This window comes from Anomalospiza imberbis, chromosome 5, assembly GCF_031753505.1.
Source record: "Anomalospiza imberbis isolate Cuckoo-Finch-1a 21T00152 chromosome 5, ASM3175350v1, whole genome shotgun sequence".
Taxonomy (NCBI): Eukaryota; Metazoa; Chordata; class Aves; order Passeriformes; family Viduidae; genus Anomalospiza; species Anomalospiza imberbis.
This window is the reverse complement of record NC_089685.1, coordinates 48,619,477-48,640,369: the sequence shown is the minus strand read 5'-3', so window position 1 is coordinate 48,640,369 and position 20,893 is coordinate 48,619,477. Positions and strand designations below refer to the sequence as shown.

At 41.6% G+C, this 20,893-nt stretch overlaps 1 protein-coding gene across 1 annotated transcript in view; it reads left to right on the top strand.

The window, feature by feature from the left end:
* Positions 1-20,114, top strand: part of NTF3 (neurotrophin 3) — a 47,166-nt gene extending 27,052 nt beyond the window's left edge. Inside the window, exon 2 of the mRNA XM_068190576.1 lies at positions 18,988-20,114. Within this exon, the coding sequence (XP_068046677.1) occupies positions 18,988-19,782 (795 nt within the window). The 3' untranslated portion in view covers positions 19,783-20,114. The remainder of the gene's footprint in view (positions 1-18,987) is intronic.
* Positions 20,115-20,893: the final 779 nt, after the last annotated feature.

Sequence of the window (20,893 nt, the reverse complement as noted above, 5' to 3'; positions counted from 1 at the left end):
CATTCACTTAGTCATGGTATATTTTTAATTACTATTGCAATAACATCTGGAGGCCTCGATCAGGACCTGGCCTCGCTGCCCCTAAACTGTGTGAGACGCAACTTTTCAGTAATGCATTGTAGTGAAGGAGACCCCATGGAATTCCTCGTGTAAGGGGAGAGGAAATGGGGACATGCTTCTGGCATCTGGGGCTGGCAGGCAGGCAGGATGCTGTGGGATTGTCCAGTGGGTGCGTGTCCAGCTGGCAGAAGGGCTAAAAACAAAACCTTCTCCCAAGTCTGCTTTCACACACAGCCCCGTGAGGTGAAGCCAGCCAGATGCAGGGCAGGCACATGACACTTGTCCTGCTCCGTGGCCTCAGTTCATCCAGCCTGCAGGTTCTCCGAGCAGGAGGTGCTGGATAAGGGCAGGAGGGCTGACCTTCCCTGCCGGGGAGAGATGGGAGTGTCACTTAGTACTCGACATCCGACAGCGCCCACATCCTGGCACGAAGGAAAGCACCAGCCTCCCTCCCAAAAAGATCACAATCCGAGAGAAAAGACTGAACACCCAGCTTAAGAAGACAGGGCTGGGGAGGGGCAAGGCTGAGGAGAGGAGGGGGAGTATTTCTGGATGGAGATGGGAGCTCAGTTCCCAGAAATGCCCTGGGGCAGTCTATACCAGCAAACACAGCAGTAAGCTGTACTTGTAAATATATATTTTCACTTACTCAAACTGTAAATAGTGATGACAGCTGGGAGAAGAGCAAAGATGGGTAGGAGGGAGGAGAAGAGAGACTTTTTTTTTTTAAATTTCTCGTGAAGAAATAAAGTTGCCAATCTCAGAACTGGTGAAAAAGTGTACTGGCATCAAACCAAAACTCAGCTCCTGAATGACACATGCTGACAGTCAAGGTTGGTTGTTTTTTCACCGAATGAGATCATTTCACAAAGCATTGGAGTATTTTCAGGTTAGGGCCAGAGCCTCACAGTGATACAAACCAGTGGGATGACTCAGTGCTGCTCAACTACAGAAGATGTGGCCTTCTAGACAAAATTCAGAGGCCTGGATCATCAGAGAAAATGGACTTTCAAGGCCTTTACATCCTTGTTCCTCAGATCCTGTAGATAATATTGCTAGATCTTACAAATCCACTGTAATGATATTATCCTTCAAGTCATAGATTTCCTAGAGAAATCATATGAAATTCTCACTTTGTAATAAACACACTGTATATCCTAGTCTTCTCAAATTCCTGAAAAGGTTTTGAATCAGAAAAAGCAAATCAAATTTAAACCATGTGGAAGGAAGGCCTGTTCACTTCAAAAAAATTAAACAATTTGTGCTTCAAAACATATCTTCGTTTGTTTATTTGTTTTAAAGTTCAAATCAAATAAGCTGTTTTGATCTGTTGAACTGAACCCAAAGTATTTTCAGATGGTCAACTTGTAAACTTTTTGATATTGGCTCATATTTTTTCTTGCCAGATTCATGACTTTTATCTCTTTGAGACTCCCTTGGCTTCTGAGTGCCTCTTCTCAATTTTAAATAGTGGTTCAAACCCCAGTTAGGTTCTCGGTACCTGAGAAAAGCTCCAGTGATTTAAAGCATTTTAAAAAAATTCTAGTACAAATAACACCAATTTCTTCTGTACATTTCAAATAACACCACCTCAACTTTGCTGGGCTCTGAGTGAAAAATCTGTAGTAGAGATGGAAACCTCAATTGCTCTCTGATAATTTGGCTCAATGTTCTGCATTCAAAGCCTGTCCTGCTTTGCCCACCTGAGCTAAAGTGTTCAGGGACTTCTCTGGAGTAAGAAAGTACCTGCTAAACAACGTGTGAAGGGGAGGTCTTTGTTTTTCAGCTCTTCTTTCTTCTGTCAGCTGTTATACAGAGATGGCAGAGAGGAAGGAACATTTTTGTATAGCTGCTTTTGGTGGAGGAGACACCAGGGGAAACTGGAGCTGTGGCAGAGGGAATGAGGGAATGAGGGAATGAAACAACTGTTGTGGGCTGCACAGACCAAAATGCTCCAACAAAGATAATGGGGCAAAATCCAGGAGTGTTTCTCCATGTGTCCATAGCCCATCTCACCCAATTCCCAGGAATTTCTGTAATACATGAATCTGATGTGGTGATACAGCCCGTGGGTCTTTTTCCAAGTCCCTCCTAACTAACTTTATTTCAAGGTGTTTAACTTTCACCAGATGGCCAGAGAGAAAAGTGCTATTCTCCCTGAGGGGGGTCCAGCCAAAGGAGAGAATCTTGGAGCCATCAGTACCAGGCAATCCACACAGCATAAAAATCTAAGAACATCCAAACTGCAGTGGAAGTTTCGGCTGCAGTTTGATTTTTTAGGAAACCAAAGAACTTATCCACAGATCATAACACAGAACAAAATTCATTTTTGGTACTACTCAATGAAGCGTGCTGCTGCAGGAACCAGCAGGTCCAAATCCAGAAGCTTCTCTGCCTCTGCTTGCATTGACTTCTTCCAGTCCAGCCCTGTCACACCACGGGCTTCCTGTGTACCTCAGGCAGGTCAGCTCCTCTCTTTGGCAGAAGGATTTTCACCTACAAAACAGGAATCACTGGAGCACCATTCAGCCTGGTGGGAATATCATGACAGTAAATACTCTAAAAATACCAAATCACAAGTTTCCTGAAGCTGAGGAGAACAAAAGGGCTTGTCTAGAGCCACAATTCGCAATTCATTTAGCCACTGCCTAAAAAGTTCTAATGGGGTGACAGGACATTACAAAAAAAAAAAAAAAGGGATTTCACCACCACCAGAGCTATGCCCTTTCCCAAGCATGAGCTGTACAACACAAGGACTTTGCAGCAGCACATCCATGTCCATGGTGTGCAGGTAAACCTCTGTCTGACAGAGATTTTGAATTAAAAAACAAAATGAAAAACACTAGTGTAGATCTAGCCTGGGCCTACAGTGTGTTTGCCAGGTTAAGTCCCCCTGAAAACAACCAGAGACACAATCAGGTACACGTAGAAGGAGCTGACTTCCACAAGCAGAGACACTGAGAGAGTGAAGATCCATCCCTGACAGACAGATTCAGAGAGTCTTGTGGCCCATGTCGCTGTGTCAGAGGCAAGGGGCAGCATGGAATCACAGAATCATAGCTTTGATAAAGTTGGAAACGGACTCTGAGATCACCAAATCCATTTGGTAACCCAGCACCTCCATGGCCACCACTGAACTGTGCCCTCAAGTGCCGTATCCACGTGAACACTTGGGGATGGTGACTCTATTACTTCAACTGGGTAATTTGTTGCAATGCTTTACAACCCTTTTTGCAGAGAATTTTTTCCTAATATGAAGTCCCTGACCAATTCTGCTTTACACCAGTGCCTCTTTGATACAGGCTCTGTTAAAATTTTGTGGTTGAGCTGGTGATCCTTTTTAAATGGTTTGATTTTTTTCCCCACCAGGAGAACAAACAGAACTGATAGCAAGCAGATTACCCCACTGAAAAGACATTGTGTCAGGGTTATGGTTTGGAATATTTGAAGAATGTGAATATTGATAGAACGGAATCAGAAAGAGAGGTGGCCCTTCTTTTGTCACTTGTGCTTAGTTTGCACAAGTTTCACTTTATCAGCTGCAGTGGAGTTTCTCCAAGTCTAAACCAGTGCTAGAGAAACAGGTGAGGCACAGGGAACACCAAGAGTGAGAATTTTTTATTTAGTGAACTGAACAATCTAGACCATATTTAAGCACATACATTTCATACACAGAAGAATGATGGGAAAGCATAAATAAAATAAAAAAAAACTGCTTGTGAAGATGCTAAATGCAATTTATTCCAAGAAATAAGATCAAAAGAAGTGTTTGAGCAGGAAAAAAAAATGTATGATGTATGCAAAGCAAAAAAAAAAAAAAAAAAAAAAAATTAGCAAAAACAAATCCTCCTTGGCATTTACTCCAGAGAATACCAGGAAAACAAGAGGATAATTAAGCTTCTGTTTTGCATTACTTTAAAAATTCACTTGAATGAAAGCAAGCAGTACAATAATGAACTGAGACAGAGAGCACTGTTCAATTAGATGTTGAATTTAAGGGAGTTTATAAGAGCAACACTTAACAAAGAACAACTTGGTTATTGTTACGGAAAAGGGGGAAAAATGTTGTGGTGTGTTAAATGGCATTTATAAAATAGAAGGGTCTGATCAAACTGATCCAGATTAGTCCTCCACAGCAGTAAGACCTTAAAATTAGGTCAGGGGGATGAAAGGAGAGCTGAGTCTGAACTGTTTCATACAAAGGCAATGTGACATATGGAACACGTTACAGCTCAAGCAGGGAACATGAATGTTTTCAGGAAAGAAAACGACAGGGCACTCCAGAAGGAAATTTACAACCATGGAAGCTTCAAAAGGAATACAATTCCTATTTATTTGTGTATTTTTTTAGGGGAGTCAAACACTGCCTGTGCTCCAAAGGATAAGCATTTTTTATTCTTCTTTCCACCTTCCTAACGATGGTGTTTGTGGGGTTTGGTTTGTTCCATTTTTATTGGGCTGCAATTTTGCATTCCCAGAACACAAAGGACAAGAGCTACTAACATTTTAAGGGCTATGTTCTTTAAGTGCAATAGTAATGGCTTAAAAATCTTATTTTTTTGTATTCTGTTCTGCTTTCATAGGGAGTTTTATAAGTGAAGACTTCAGTACCAAACAGTCCTTGAACAAGTTGTTCCTCAGCCTCCCTGCTAGGTATTTCAGATTATATCTCCTGAAGGAAAATATTGAACACTAATCCAGAATTTCAGTTTCAAATCTTGAACCTGAGACCTTAATGTAATCTGAAAATTCCTCTTCAGTTAGAAACAAATTAAAGAAAAATGAGAGATCATTCATTGTCTTTACACTGTGTATAAAACTCTCATTCTCACTGACAAAAATTGCAGGTTAGGAGGAAGGCAATGAAGTTACAATACATTTTTGTGGAGTGATACCTGCATTAAAGGCATTTCTTCTGTTAGAATGTTGATGAACTAGTCTCCTTTCTTGCAGTAATGCTGTTTTTTCCTTCCACATAGCTGTAGACCAGCACAACCAGCTTCAGTCTAAGCTCAGTATTATTCCCAAATTTAAGAAAAAGGAAATAATTTGGTGAACTGCTGATCTTAGCTTCAACTTGGTGATAGAGCACAGAAAAGAGGACAAGAAGATTATTTTGTTTTACCAGCTTGTTGTTCAGATATTTGTATATTCCATTTTTCGATATTATTAGAGACCTGCCACTGAAGGATCTTCCAAAAACAGTCACACTTTCTTCATCCAGGTAAATCAGAAGCAGCACCACACAAGTCTGCAGAGTTATTTTAAGTCTAAAAAGTATTTTAAGTCTATGCAAGCAATTTTTAAGCAGAAGACACAGCATTGTTTTTTAAATTCCTCCAGTTTATTTGGAATCATGCTGATTGTGAGCATTAACACCTGACCCATTCCCTATTGGGTTTCCTCATAACAGCTTACCAGTACTGACATTAGCTGAAGAGAAAACCAAGCCAGCTCAGACTTTATGCCAGATTATGACCTCAGTTTTATGCAACTCAGTCCGCAGTCGCCTGCTTTCTGCGTGACCAAAAGCAGAGTTTGGCCTCAAGCTTTAATTTTTAAGAGTTGCATATACACAACTGTCTCCAAGCATAATACCATTTAATAATTTAAAATGGGAATAAATATCCTTTTCAATTTTCCCTAATTTCTAGCAGTCTAAAAATATGTATCTTATCTTTGCTGAATAACTCTAGCAAAGTATTTTGCTTGTAACTTCTGCCCATGCCCTTGAGTTCAATGGTCCAGACAGTCTGAAACCCCCAGGCTTGACCTGCCAGGTTCTCTTCTGCTTTCCACTCACCTATACCTCAATCAAAACCCTGCTGGAGGTTTGACATCCCAAACTGTGCTTTCATATAAATGCAGACAAGAAAGAGGCCTTCATGACACTGTCAAGGAAGACATCTCTGAGGCTTGAGGTGTTCTCAGCCCAGAGATGTTGTTTTAGGGTGAGATGATGGGAGCACAGGACAGAAAAGAGGCTTGTGTGTGGTTTTGTCTTTTCCTAGGAGGGCACAGGAGATATCTTCTGAATATGTGTAGGCTTCCCATCAGCTCCAGCCATAGGAAAAGCTGCTTTCCCTTGAAAAAGCCCATTACTCCTGCATGCAGCTCAGCAAAGCTCTTTGTGTTCTCATTGTCAAAAAGGCCTGAGAACTTTTTATCCCCTTTACATGCAGTTATCCCAAGATATTGACTGACCTCTCACCTTTTGTAAAAAGTTCCCCCATATGTTTGCCTCCCTGAAGTTCCTAAGGATGTGATCGCTTTGTTTTGTTTTTGCAGTGGGCTCCTTTCCATATTTTCTGGTAACAGACTGCAAGCAGGTTAGGGAGGTCCTTCAGAGGACTCAGGGAATATGCTCCCTAGTTTTCCAGCATTAGTAATATGCCATCTCATTTGAAGACAGGCCTTTACCTTAGAATTTGCACAGGATGCTCTTGTTACTCACCACACTTCGCCAGAGCTGGTACCTAGTCAGGAATATAAAAGGGGAGGATTGCCCCCCCCTTCTTCCCCAGCTTTGCTCCCATGGCTGCTCAAGCTCAGCTTGCTCAGAACAACTCTTCCTGCAGCCAGAGGAGCAGGGACTGCTCACCCAATACTCCCTGCTGAGAGGAAGTGGGTGGAGAGGGGATGCTGAGATGACAGAAGTGCAGAGAGCCCAAGCTTCACCCCAGTCTGCTTCCTCGCTCGCCAAAAGAGCTGGCTGGGAGCATGGGAGAGTAAACTGCTCCATGAAAAAAAAAAAAAAAAAAAAAAAAAGGAAAGGAAAGGAAAGAAAAGAAAAAAATGAGGATGAAGTAATTGACTTTTGTAGCAGAGCAAAGGGAGTGCAAGTGGTGGTGGGGGGAAGATAGGGAGGAACTGTGACTGACTCACAATATATTCAGTTCCCCGCTCCTGGGGAGATGCAGCTGTGCATCTCCTCTCGTATAGGCTGTAAAGTTACACCATCGTCCAAAGTAAGCATCCCTAATTCTCCCACTTCCTGAAGCACAACAGTGTTTGGCTCCTTTTTAATCAGGGATTTCTACTGTGCAAATTGAAGTCTAGGACCAAGCTTTTCCTATGTGCAGAATTAAAAATTCTTCCCTTGATTGCTTTGTTAGTTCCTGGGGAAAACTACTGAACTGTTACAGCCGATTTACATTGGCCTGATCCTTTTTTAAAGTTCATTCAAAGTTATTCTTAATTCCTCAAGGCACCTGAGATGTTGTGCATTAGCCAGCCACAGACACCTTTGGCAATGCCTTCCACATCTTTTTCCTTCCCTCTGCTTGCTTCCCAGTTGCTTCTGACTTCACCTGAGTAAAGACTGTTTCCCTTTACTACCACTTCAGTAGAAGAAATATGCCATGGAATTACATCTGATTTTGGCCAGCTCTGGTTAAGGCCAGCAGAGTGTGGGGAAGAAGCTGAAGGAAGAGGCTAATCCACTGTGTAGAACTAACCTAACCAGCCCAGACCTCACAACAGGAAGGTCTGAAGGCCCACTCTCCCATTTTCTTCCCATGTAAGCTTTAGCTTGCATAACTTAGGAAAAGTCATACAACCTACCTGGGTTTCACTTTCCAAACTGTAAAACAACAGCAGCCCTCTCTTACCTTCTGTTAGCAGGGTAGTTGGAACTAGATGATCCCTGAGGTCCTTTCCAACCCAAACCACTCCATGACTCTGTGATTCTGTGAATTTTGGGGTGGTTAGATGGGAGTATGATCCTTTTGTGAAATGTATAAAGTGTGCATCTGAAAAGAGGTGACCAGAAGTCTGCTAAAAATTATTCTTTCCATTCCTGGTTCTCATACTCTGAGAATTACTTCAATCCTGCCCTTCTATAATTTTTTTTTTCACAACCAGAATTTCTTCAGTAAGAAGGGATTTTCTAAAAAGCCATACAAGTTACTGACTGCGTAAGAAGAGGTAAGACCAGCTGTGGTACATCTCATTTGCCTCCGTCACATGCCCAGTTTAAGACTTTGCTTTTCTGTCAAATATCTGGAGATCATATGCTGGGTGAGAGACAACATGTGTTAAAGTACTCCCAGCTCTAAAATTCCTTTCAAGGATTTTTGGCAAGGGGGAGCAGGGAATGCATTGTGTATCAACAACAAAATGGCATCTGGATTGAAAGATAAGAAAAACCTCCATGGTTTCCAAAAACCAAGGCCATTTTCAGATGAGTTTTGGACCTGGCAGAGGTGCAGAGCTTGCATTAGTACAGTGGAAGAACACAGAAATCATGCTTTGACTTTGGAAAGGCTTCTAGAGATCCTGATTTGCAAATGATTGGACATTTTGGATGGAAATTAGCAGAGCATTCAACCATAAGCTGAATGTGTGAGCAGTCTGCACTGTAGCGGGGCAACTCATAAACTTAAAAATCAGATATTATGCTAGACTGGGACTAGAATACTCTTGTCACCCTTGAGCATTAAATCCCAAATATAGTCAAACTCATGACAAAGTGTGAACTGAGAGTTGAAACTGGAACCCTTCCACATCTCAAGGAGAATTGCATACAGGAAATTTTGTCCACATGCACATTGATGAACTGGGGGACTCCCTAGCAAAGTTCCTTTTCAATCAGATTTCTACCAGAAAAAAAATGCAGAGGAGCTGGATTTGCCAGAACAATCCTTACCCTCAGGACAGGCCTATTTGTAAACTATTTGCTATAAACTAAGGCAAATTAGCAGGATGACTTTTTTGCTCTGAATGGGCAATGGCTTTTTGAAAGATTCAGATGCAGTGGGAAAAAACCACAAGCCTGTCATGGGCACACATTGTATTTGTGAGCTCTTCTCCATAAGAGGGGCTCAAGGCCTTCACTCTGCATCTGGGAGCAGCTCTAGGAGAGCCCTCATGATTTCACTGAGAGAAGTTGCTGGTACAGGTGTTGTCTCCTGTTAACCATCTTATTTAACTGCTCAGAACAAACAAGCTCTTTCTGTACAAAGCTCTTTTTAAAGTCTGATATCTTTTGCAAAGAAGCAAACTTCTAACCTTTCCCCCCCCACCATAACACTTCTGCTTTATCAGAAATACAAGACTCCTTTTGTCTGAGAATGAATTTAAAAACGTCATTTTATCTGGTTGTGAGTGAGCTACTACACCTGTGGAAAGGGCATGGAAAAGATGTTAATTATAGACAGTAATGCTAATTTTGCACCACAGTTCTGATGGAAACAATTCAGTTGCATGCTGTATGTTAAAAGGAAGTTCAAACATCAGCTGTATTTAGTTAAATTGTCATCCTCTGCCTCTCTTATTGTACAAAAGCTTTGTCCAATTAATGCTGATCTCACTGAGTTCCTGTGGTGGTTTTAAAATAATTGGATCAGGTCTGGGATCCTTTTCTTAAGAACGCTGCATCAGATACATTGCACCTGCAAGCCTGACAAGACTTTTTATATCTGGGGGGTTGTGAAGCTTTGAGGAATAGGGAGAGGCAATTCAGAGAGCAGCCTCTGATTCACAGAGTGGCCATGGATATATTTGTGCATGGATTCAAGGAAACTCAAGAGTCACGGCCTTTGGAAAAGCAAACACAGGTGCGATTCAGGGGCAAATGGAGTGGCTCTTCCCCAGCAAGGCTCAGTGCTTGGGACAAACTCCAGAGCAGCAATGTGTTCCCTTCTAAACCATCTTAACACTGGAAGGGGCTGCCCAGGGAGGTTTGGAGTCCCCATTCCTGGAGGTGTCCAAGGAATGACTGGATGTGGCATTCGGTGCTCTGGGCTGGGTGACAAACTGGTTGGCAGTCACCAGTTAGACTCGATGCTCTTAAAGGTGTTTTCCAGCCTTAATGATTTTGTGATTCAGTGATTCTATACCCTCAGTGCAAACATCTGTGTTCAAGGGTCACAGCAGAGCTCTCAGAAAAACAAATGCCCTTATTTTAAATTTTAATGACAGAAATATCTCAGGTTAACTCCAGGTTCTATTTTAATTCTACCCAAACTAAAGTTCACTTCATTTCTAACTAGCATTCTCTTTTCCCTGAATTTCTTTTTCCTTGTGGGTGCAAGTCCTGTCTGTACTCATGAATCAGGCTTAGGAATTCAAGATTTTTCATAATGAGACTCTACACTTTTGAATTTGCAGCCCTCGCTTTATTTTGTTTATTTGCTTGATTTCACTGTTTTCCTTACTTCACAAAAGAAAAAGGAAATCAGAAGATGTTAAAAACAACAGAAGTTGTTTCCAGCTTCTGAAATAAATAAAAAAAACCCCAGAAACTCTTTTGCTTTCAATGTAAAATCCTGCAAAATAATGATATATTGAAAGTCAAAGCTGAAAATGGTTATCCCTTCGAGTTTCCTCATAGCAGAAAAACAAACAGAGTATTTTCTGCTTTTTTTCAGTTTTTTGGGTTTTTTTTTGTTTGTTTTATTTTGTTTTTTGTTTCTTTTCCTAAAAAATTAGTTGTCCTGTGGCAATGTAAAAATAAAAAAATGTCAGACCATCCAGCATCACAGGGTCTCCAGGAGGCTGCTCTTTCATAGCCTAGCAGGAGAGGGATAAAATCCAGATAATCTGAGATGTGCTTCCCTTTCTCCTCCTGCTACCAAGTTAAAAAAAATCCACCTCTCTCATTTTTGAATAGAACAATCAGGATAATCTGTTACAAGACCAGGCTTGAAGCCCCCAGAATTGTGGGAAGGTGAAAGGAGCTTCATCTGGAAGGCTGCTCTCAGTTTTAATTATGGACAACTTAAGCCCTCAGAGCATCTCTCTGACAAAAATAAGAGGAATTGCAAAACAATCAATCAGCCCTGGTTGAGCCAATGTCGGTCCAGGTTGACTTGAAAGGTTAATGGATCTTCAAACTGTTTCAAGAAAAGACTGAAATGGAGTTTCTGTGCTGTGAGGAAACACGAAACCCAGGCCTCTTTGGTGTGGCTTTGGGTTTGTTACAAACATCTTGCAGAGCTTGAAAACTGCTTTTGATGATGGGCCTAACTTCCCTTTCCTCAGCTTAATCCCACTTTTCCTGATTGCACTCCTTTGCCCCCCCCCCTAAAGCAAGTTCTCTTTCCCCAATGCTTACACTTTCCAGATCTTGGGTTTTCTGTGCTGGGTTTTCTGTCATGCCCTTTCTGCCAGCTCAAGGCAAATGCTTGCCACCTTCAAGGCAGTTTCCTCAAAGGTCAGTTTTACAACCCTTCCAGTAATTTTTGCTTCTCTTTCCTGATTTTCTTTTTGTGTGACAATACCTTCCATCTTTCAAGCAGCTTTCCCAATTTTACTGCTGTGACACAAGAAGCAGAAATTCCCTTCCAGCTCTGCAATGAAATACCCTGGTATTTGCATTTATTAAATACTGTGATTTTTCAAAGTTTTAGATCATTCCTGGGTCTGATCAGGTATTGCTCCTTTCTAAGTTTCTTTTTGCCTCTGTATATCACTGCTCAAAATTAATATTTCCCCAGCACATAAGCTTTTAATTTCTACTTCAGGTTTCATTTTGAAATTTTCTGCCAATGTTTTATTTTTCCATTTCCCCAGCAGAGATTGTATGCTGTTTGCATCCCCTCCAAATTCAGCTGCAAATTTAATTTATTTGCTTCTTAGCCCTACTGCTATTAACAAACAGTAATGAAAAGATTAACTAACACACAGTTTATCAGCTTAAACTATCCACAATGTTTTACTTCTGGAGTTTCCTATTCTTCTGTTTGCAAATTGCTTCTGAGGAGAAAAATATGCAAGTGCAAAGATCTGGGCAAATCTGCTTTTTGTAGAATTAAGCACAGATCCAGTCAGGTCAAGCTATTTATTCAGCTATGGACATGACCTTTATATTTCTTTGTACTTTGGGCAGTTTTCAGAGTTACACAGTGAATAATATGGAGAAATACTTCAGCTTTTGTGGAAATTATTTACACCACTACAGCTTTATCTCTATGATGGTATTATTTCCCTGTAATTCATGCTTTTCATTGATAGATAAAACTTGGAAACAACATTACAGGTGGCCTTCCCTGATCCAGCAGGTGCAACACAAAAACCCCAACCTGTCTGACCTTGCAAATATCAGCTGATTTCTGTGTATTCCAGCTTCTGCACTTTTAAAAAGGGAACAATGGCAGTACTACTTTGTCAGTAATAACCAAGAGAAACATTTAGGGATTGCTCCAATATCAGTGATGTGAGAATCACAGAATGGCCTAGGCTGGAAGAGACCTTAAAGGTTGCTTTGTTCCACCCCCTGCCATGGGCAGGGACACCTTCCACTAGCCCAGCTTGCTCACAGCCCCATCCAACCTGGCCTTGGACACTGCCAGGGATGGGGCAGCCACAGCTTCTCTGGGCAACCTGTGCCAGGGCCTCAGCACCCTCACAGGGAACAATTTCTTCCTGATATCCAATCTAACCCTGTTCTCTGTCAGTGTGAAGCCATTGCCCCTTGTCCTGTCACTCCCACCCCTTGTCCAGAGTCTCTCTCCATCTTTCCTGTGGGCTCCCTTCAGGCACTGGAAGGCCACGACAAGGTCACCTAAAAACGTATTCTTTTCCAGGCTGAACAATCCCAATTCTCCCAGCCTTTGCTCTCTCAGTAGGGGAAAATCAGCCAGCTCTTTGAGGGGGAGCGCAAAGGATGTCAGGGTATATACCTAGTGTAATAAAACACCACAATCATTCAATAGAGCTCCTTCCTTTGCAGATATAGAAAGTAACAAACAGACATTTAGACTTGACAAAACTCTTCCAACACACCAGGGAAACTGGGATCCCAGCCTTCAAACCCCTCGTTCTGACCTCCTCAGTGCACGGATTAATCAGTCAGCTGCTTAATGCGAAATGATACCGTGGCAGTGGAGCATGGACAGACAGGTGTAAGCATGTAAATATGTCACAGAAGTGTCAGTGAGGGATGGAACTGGAATGGAAAAGGACCTCGCTGTGACTGAGAAAAGGCTGCTTACTCCTATAGCTGATTATAGACCTGGGGATGTAGCTGGGACTGGTGATATCGTACAGGACATTATTAATAGTGCAGTCCCCCGGTGGGATTGTGAGAGCGTGCTGGGGACTGCCAAATGCCTCCAGGGAGCTCTCAAGTGCCCTGGTGTTGATGGCGGGATAGGGAGGTGCAGGGCCAAAACCTGACAGGAATTAACTGTGCAGAAGGTGTGAGAAGCAGCAGCTGTTCCAAAGAGTGAGGTAAGCACAGAGGAACTGCTCCCGACCTTTCCCTTGGAATCAGGCAGGTATGTGTCCAGCAGCCTCTTCTTCATCTCCAAAAAAATACAGATATTTATGTGGAAGGATCAAATGTGGACACAGACCTGCCATTGCAATCACCTGTGTGACTCTACACAGCTTATTTGACAGTTCAGAGCACAGACTGCTCTTGCAGCAGAGGTGTTATCACAAACTGGCCCTCAGGAAGATGTCACCAGTTGGGAAAGCTTTCCCCAAGCACCAGTAGGGTCGTGGTCACCTCCACAATGTTGTGGGTTGGTTCCAAGTGCAGAGGAGTTTTACATGCTCAGGTGAGCAGCTGTCCTGCTGTGCTTTGCTCAGCCAGTCATTTGAAGAGGAAATGTCAGTGACTCTGTAGGCTGAACTCCATTTCCATAAGAAATTAGGTATACACCTTTCACTGGAGGCTACTGGGGCTCAGTGCTCAGATGTGTCATCTCTTTTATAAATGGCCTTGTGTAAATTAACGAATACACCTCTGAGCTGCTGCAGAGATGAAGAAACCTTGGTGGGCTCCCCCTCAGATGTGTAGCTGCACTCCCCTGTCAGTGTGCCACAGCAATGGATTTGTTTCAAACCCCCTCACTCTAACTTCCAGTTTGGTTGCCCCTCAGGATGGGAGGGTTAACAATCCAGTTTGGTTGCCCCTCAGGATGGGAGGGTTAACAATTCAGGCTGCCATCACTTGATTTTTTCTCTGAATTCTTCAGCTTCTCAGAGGGCCTGGCTCTTGTGAAAGCTTTAGCTTCAATCTGTCTGTGTTGGAATTTCCATATCCTGAGAAGTGGAAGCATTCAGGAGAGTGTCTGCAGGGACATTCAGTGCTCTGCAGCAACCTACCTTCATAAATCCATCTTGTACAAACAGCTGATTACTATTCTGGAACACTGCAAACTTTCAGACACAGTTATGTCACATTCCCACCTTTTTGGACATTCAGAATTCTTTTCTTGTTCTGTGCCTTCCCCATGCCCCCCAAAGGGCATGCATTTCTTCCCAACATAGCTATTAGGAAGAGGGAATCAACAGGGCAATCCATGACTTGGGAGGTTGTGGAAGCAGTGTTCAGCAAACAGGGACAATAATTACACTTTCCTCTTTGGTAAAAGCCTGGTAAAGCTGTCAGCCACCACAAAGGGTCATTAGTTGCTTGGTCTGAAGAACAGAAGCTGCTCCTAAATTTTTTTAGAAAGTGCCAAATAGTTCAAGCTGGCGTACATAAATCATGTGGGGTATTACAATGCTGAATGTAAAACTCACCAGTCACTTTTCCTTTTATTCCAGTTCCTCTTAGCAATGACTTACAAGTAAATACTTGGGCAGTCTCTCACAGTGCTAGGATTTCATGCTTTCTGCAGAACGTTTTAAATGATGTTTCGTTCTTTCCCTGTGTGGAATGTTCAGAAACTGACTAGAATAAAGCTATACACATATTTTTTAAATCACCACAAACAAATCTAAACAAAAATTTTCACTACTACATTAAGTGGTGAGTCTGAAAAAAGCAGTAAATGTTTTGCCAGAGTTTATTAGGGATAGAATTTTTCAATGGAAGGAAGAAGTAAGCTTATTTACTTCTCCTAAATGTAGAGCTTCCCTGAGCCACCTAGCTCAGACAGAATTAATACCCTGCTAAAACTGCAGTGATAGGCAGGAATACAAACCATTAAAACAGAATAAAGCTAAGACACAGTTGGGAGATCAATCAAATTTGCAATGCATGAACTTTTTTTTTTCTGTGCTCTTTGCTTTTCCCCTCTGAGCCACAAATGTCAGCAATCTCCAAGTCAAATTTGCTTAGTCCAAACCAGCCACAAACACAGCCAAAATGAACTTTTGTCAGGAATTTACATGTGGAAAATTCCAAGAACCATGAAGAACAACAAAAATATCTCACTAGCATCACCTAACCAAGGAAAATAATTTAGCTTGGGCAAAATCTCAAAATCTTTCCACTTGAAATGAATCATCTGAATTAAAAAAAAAAAAAAAAAGAAACAAAAAAACCCAACAAACAAACAAACAAACAAACAAAACACAACAACAACAACAAAAAAGAAACCCCAATCCAAAAAAAGAGCAGAAACAGTCATGTGAAGGATTGAATTCTTGGGAGATTTTTATAACATTCTCCAAAAGGCCAAAGAAAGAGCTGCTTATGCTGAAGTAGCTTCTGCTGAGGTCCACAGAATCCTGTGCCCCCCAGGAACCTGGAATTTGAGTCAGTATTCTCTCAGACAGGACACATATGCTGAAATCATGCCTCCAATCTAAGTCCCCTCTATAGATAATTTACTCACTGGGCTGCACTGAGTAAGCACTTGTTCTGCTTTGTGAATTGCGTTGTGGAACTTCTGGAGGCAGGGCCAGAAACACCAGAATTACTTGCTTTGAAAATATGAAAAGATAAACATTTTAATGTTTTACATTTTCCTCTCCTTTTTACGGGTTTAACAACACCCATGCCAAATAAATCTCAAATTATCTGCAGTTCAGACAGGCACAACGTTCCATTTTGGGCAAAGAGCCATTAATCAAATGCAATACTCCCCAGACCTGCAAACAAATATACTTTTAATGTGTCTCATAACCATATTACAGCCAAGGCCATAAACCAGCTGCAGTTTTCCAAGCACACCTCCTATCTAGAACAGTGCTTTAGATATACTCCGAGGTGCTGGACTTCATGGACAGCCTGACAATTTTTAGTCATGGACTGAAGCTTTTGAACAGCACTTTGAACCTCCTAGGTTGGAGAAATTCTCTGAAAACTGTAATCTCACCAATCTTTGTATTTTCTCTCAAAGTTTTGCACCCAGAAAAATATAAAGATTTGTTCTGAAACCTTTTTATTTTTGCAGCAAATAATCTGCAAAGCATAAATCAAACTAAAGGCTGAATTTCAAAGTTAACATCTTTCCTACCAAATCCATACGACATTTCACATGAAGTTCAGGAAAATAGATTTCAATATTTTTGTCATTAATGGGGCTCCTCCACAGAGAAGGAAACCAGCTCATATTAGGTTCTCCAGCTCTCAGGTCCCCAGCTCTTCTTTTCTGTGAGCCGCATGACATTAAAGAGAGCCTGCAGGAACTCCAGCCTTACTTTTCCCCCATCATCACCTGCTCCAACTTGTGTGTTTTGCTAGTGCCACTTAGTTTTGAGACTGAGCAGAGCAGGGATTGCATGCAGCTGCATGTTGGCATGAATAATATTTCTGGCTTTTAAGCTGAGCCTTGTCAGAGCTTTGCTCACCATCCTGCGGGCTCGTGTGTTGCCCCATGCGTGGATTCCGGGTGCCACGAGAAATCTGCTCAATGACATCTGTTTAATAATATTTTTCCTGCTTTTAAAAGCAAGTCCTATGCTGAGGGAAGGTGAAATTGCACAGCAATTTTTTATCCAGAAAGGTCTGAGCTCTGAGATACATCTACATTAAGTTAGTATTTATTCAGGTATGACAGTAATTGTATGGTGAATGAAGATCTTCGATTTCCCCCACGCCCAAAAGCAAAACATTGCTGCAAGCAACAGTCTAGATTTAGGTGAACTCATACTGTGACAAACTAAGAATGGAGAAAACACATTTCTTGTCCATAAAAGGACAGCTCACACATCCACAGAGTGTAGCTCTGATTTTGCTGCTGCTCCAAAATGTGAAGTGGGGACTCAGTCTTGCAAAAAGGAGTTTTGTTTAGAGTGGATAGAAGGTTCTTCAGTTAAAGGCTTTTTCTTCTTTTTTTTTTTCTTTGCCTTCTGAAACAGAAAATGGCTCACCCTCTTAAGCAGAAAATGGTGATTTTTTCTTTTTTTAAGTGGAAAATTTTCTATTCAGGAGGGAGGGGATCCTTCTCCATATCTCAGCACTGGAGAGGCACATCTGGAGTGCTGTGTCCAGTTCTGGGCTCCTTAGTACAGAAGTAAATCCATGAAAATTATTAAGGATTAGGACAACTGTACCAAGAGGAGAGGCTGAGAGAGCTAGGGCTGTTCATGTTGCAGAAGAGAAGTTCCGGGGGAATTTTACTGAAGTGTAGGAATACCTTACAGGAGGTATTAATAAAGATGGAGCCAGGCTCTACTCAGGTGTGTCCATGAAAGGACAGGAGGCAATGGGAAAAAATTGAGGTATAGGAAACACTGCTGACACATGAAATGTATTTTTTTTAAGTTTAAGCGTGGTGAAACACTGGAACGGGCTGTCTAGAGGGTTGTGGAGTCTCCATCCATGGAGATATTCCAAACCTCAGTAGGTACAGCTCTCTGCAAGCTGCTCTGGCTGGTACTCCTGTGAGCAGTGAGATTGGCCAGGATGATGTCCTGAGGATCCTCCCAGCTCCATCTGTCCCACGGTCTGTGACTCTGTGCCTTCATCCCAGAGTGCCAGAGGACTCTGACACATGATGGATGTGTTTGAAGAGCAGGAATATCAAATTCAAGGCTTTCCCGAGTCACTTGAAGCAGTACTATTGTCAAGGTTTATCACAGACTGTGAGGGTGGTCTAAGATGAGTTTTGTATTTTCTCCTTCATTCCACTACTTGTGCAGCAAATTTATAAAAAGGTGTGCTCTGAAGTGAATGGCTCACGTCTGTGACTTAGGATTTTACATTGAAAATTGATTGAGTTTAAATATTAATGCAAATACCAAATATACAGGTGTCCAAATACACAAGGAGAAAAACCACCTCCCAGGAGCTGAGAGCTCCTGGCTCTCAACTACACAAACAAGGTGACAAAAAGGCTTAAAAAGAAGTGACAAATGAGCTTCTAGAATATGGGCAGAAGGTAGAATTAGAAGGAGACCACAGGAAACCATATAGAGGAGTGCATGGCAAAGTACCAAGAAGCAGCACACTTATAGGAATGGTTTTCAAAATACTGAATCTTTGAACAAGATTTTTGCATTTTAGGAGATGGTAGGGAGAGGGATGCCCTCGATCTGTCCTTGAATATTTCTAATTGATGTCACCAAAAAGACGTCCCCAATCCTGGAAACAACACCCACAAAATGGTCAGTGGGTCCATCTGAATTCCACGCTTGCATTATAGAGGCCTAATAACCACTTTCTGATTTGGCTGCATCATTTTCCTTCAAGAACCCTTTCCCTTACAAGAGAGAGAAAGAGAATGAAAGCACTATTGAAACACAGGATTTATTTCCTTCTTATGGTCACATTAAACAGAAGCCACTTGATAAATATGAATTAGATGAGTCTGAGAGATCTCAGCACACAAAACCTGACAACAGTTAGCAAAGTCAGAACTTTTTCATTTTACACAGTGAGACAGTTTTCTACTCTGCATGATCCTGCAATTTTGAAACTGAATTTCTCTGTGGAATAAACTCTGTGGAAGTAACTTGGTCTGTCTCTGCTGCCAAGCCCTGGCCATGCTATCTCAAAAACCACCTACCTCTGCAGAGAAAGGGCTTAACTGATATATATGCCACTATGCATGGAAAGGAGGAAAGCAAGGCCTAAAATATATATGAAATATTGAAAAAAAAAAACTCAGAAGAGAGTTGCACTCATTATAAAGTATAACAAATAGCATCTGCAAAGAAACACACAGCCTGTTTCTATGCCTCTATATATGTATCTTTAAAGACATAGATGTTACTAAAAAACAATCCAAATTTTCATGTTTACGGCCTCTAGCAAACCTCCCTCTTGGACTGTTTTAACATTGACTCTCTGTTTCTTTGCAGGTCTTACAGGTGAACAAGGTGATGTCCATCTTGTTTTATGTGATATTTCTCACTTACCTTCGTGGCATCCAGTCTTCCAACATGGATCAAAGGAGTTTGCCAGAAGATTCAATAAATTCTCTTATTATTAAACTCATTCAGGCAGACATTTTAAAAAACAAGCTTTCTAAGCAGATGGTAGACATTAAGGAAAATTATCAAAACATGGTGCAGAAAACAGACACTCAGCCAGACATCAACGGAGAGGAAAATGTGAAATCAGACTTCCAGCCAGTTATCTCAGTGGATACAGATCTCTTGAGGCAGCAGAGACGCTACAACTCACCCCGAGTCCTCCTGAGTGACAACACGCCACTGGAGCCACCACCACTGTACCTCATGGAGGATTACATCGGGAATTCTGTGGTGGTGAACAGAACCTCCAGGCGGAAAAGGTACGCGGAGCACAGGGGCCACCGGGGGGAGTACTCCGTTTGTGACAGTGAAAGTTTGTGGGTCACGGACAAATCCTCTGCCATCGACATCAGGGGACACCAGGTGACTGTTCTGGGAGAAATTAAAACGGGCAACTCTCCAGTCAAGCAATACTTTTATGAAACGAGGTGTAAAGAGGCCAAACCTGTAAAAAACGGCTGCCGCGGCATTGATGACAAGCACTGGAACTCCCAATGCAAGACATCCCAAACCTATGTCAGAGCACTGACTTCAGAAAACAACAAACTGGTGGGCTGGAGGTGGATAAGGATAGACACCTCCTGCGTGTGCGCCTTGTCCAGGAAAATAGGAAGAACATAGATCTGCATCTCTTTGCTATATAAATTATTACTTTAAATTATATGATATGCATGTAGCATATAAATGTTTATATTGTTTTATATATATTATAAGTTGACCTTATTTATTAAACTTCAGCAAATCTACAGTATATAAGCTTTCTCTCTCAATAAACAAGAGCAAAGGGTGTGTGCCTCAGCCGTGGCCAGCTCCGGGGTTTTTTTAGACTATGTTTGTGACACTGCTTGTCAGCAGCATACCATAACTTTCCTGTAAAATCTGTAAAATCAGTATTTTTCATTCAGTATTGTCAAACCAGTGACTGTCATTTAGTAAACTTGTTAAAAATCAGATCAGTGCCAAGAGTTGTGTACATATTTATATTCACTGCTCTATACATTCATATTTAATTGGATCTGCAGTGTTGACTCCTCACCACCAAAAAAAAAATAGGACCAAAATATGTGTTGTAGCCTGCAGATGATGTCAAATTTTCAGGCATCAGGTAGCCCTAAAATAAAGTTTCTGTGTATTACGTCAGTTTTGCCGGTGAAATGACCATTTTCCCTCTGTTAGCAATCCAGAATGGCTGCCAGTAATCCAGGAACATCCATTTGTGTTTTGGAAGCACATTAGTTTTGCAACTGTTTCTAATGCTGACAGTGCATCATTGAAAAAATATGAAAAAAATCTGAAATATTTGTAGCTGAAACTTGCTGAAGCCAAGAACTGATCTAAATGGATCATTAATACATAAAAGATGGTTTGTTGTGATCAGCCTCTTCCTCCTCACATCAATCAATTATCTTCTGCTTGCATTGTTGGATCATTCCTCTCTGTCTGAGTTTTTAAATTAGAAACAAAGCTGGTGGTGTCTAAAAGAGCCCTTGGCTTGCAAATCGCAGTAAAGAAAGATATGATATCCTGACATGGATATCAAAGCCACACACCCATATGAAGGTTTCCTTCTCCTCAGCAATCTGTTCTCCATCTTTCACAGGGGAAAAATGTGTTGAACTGCTCGAAAAGCCTGGTACCTTTCACAGGAACATGAAATGGATGGTGGCTAAAATCCAGGAAGTCTGTAGTTATACTGAAGTTCCCTAATTAAACGTATGAGTTGTTGCTTAGG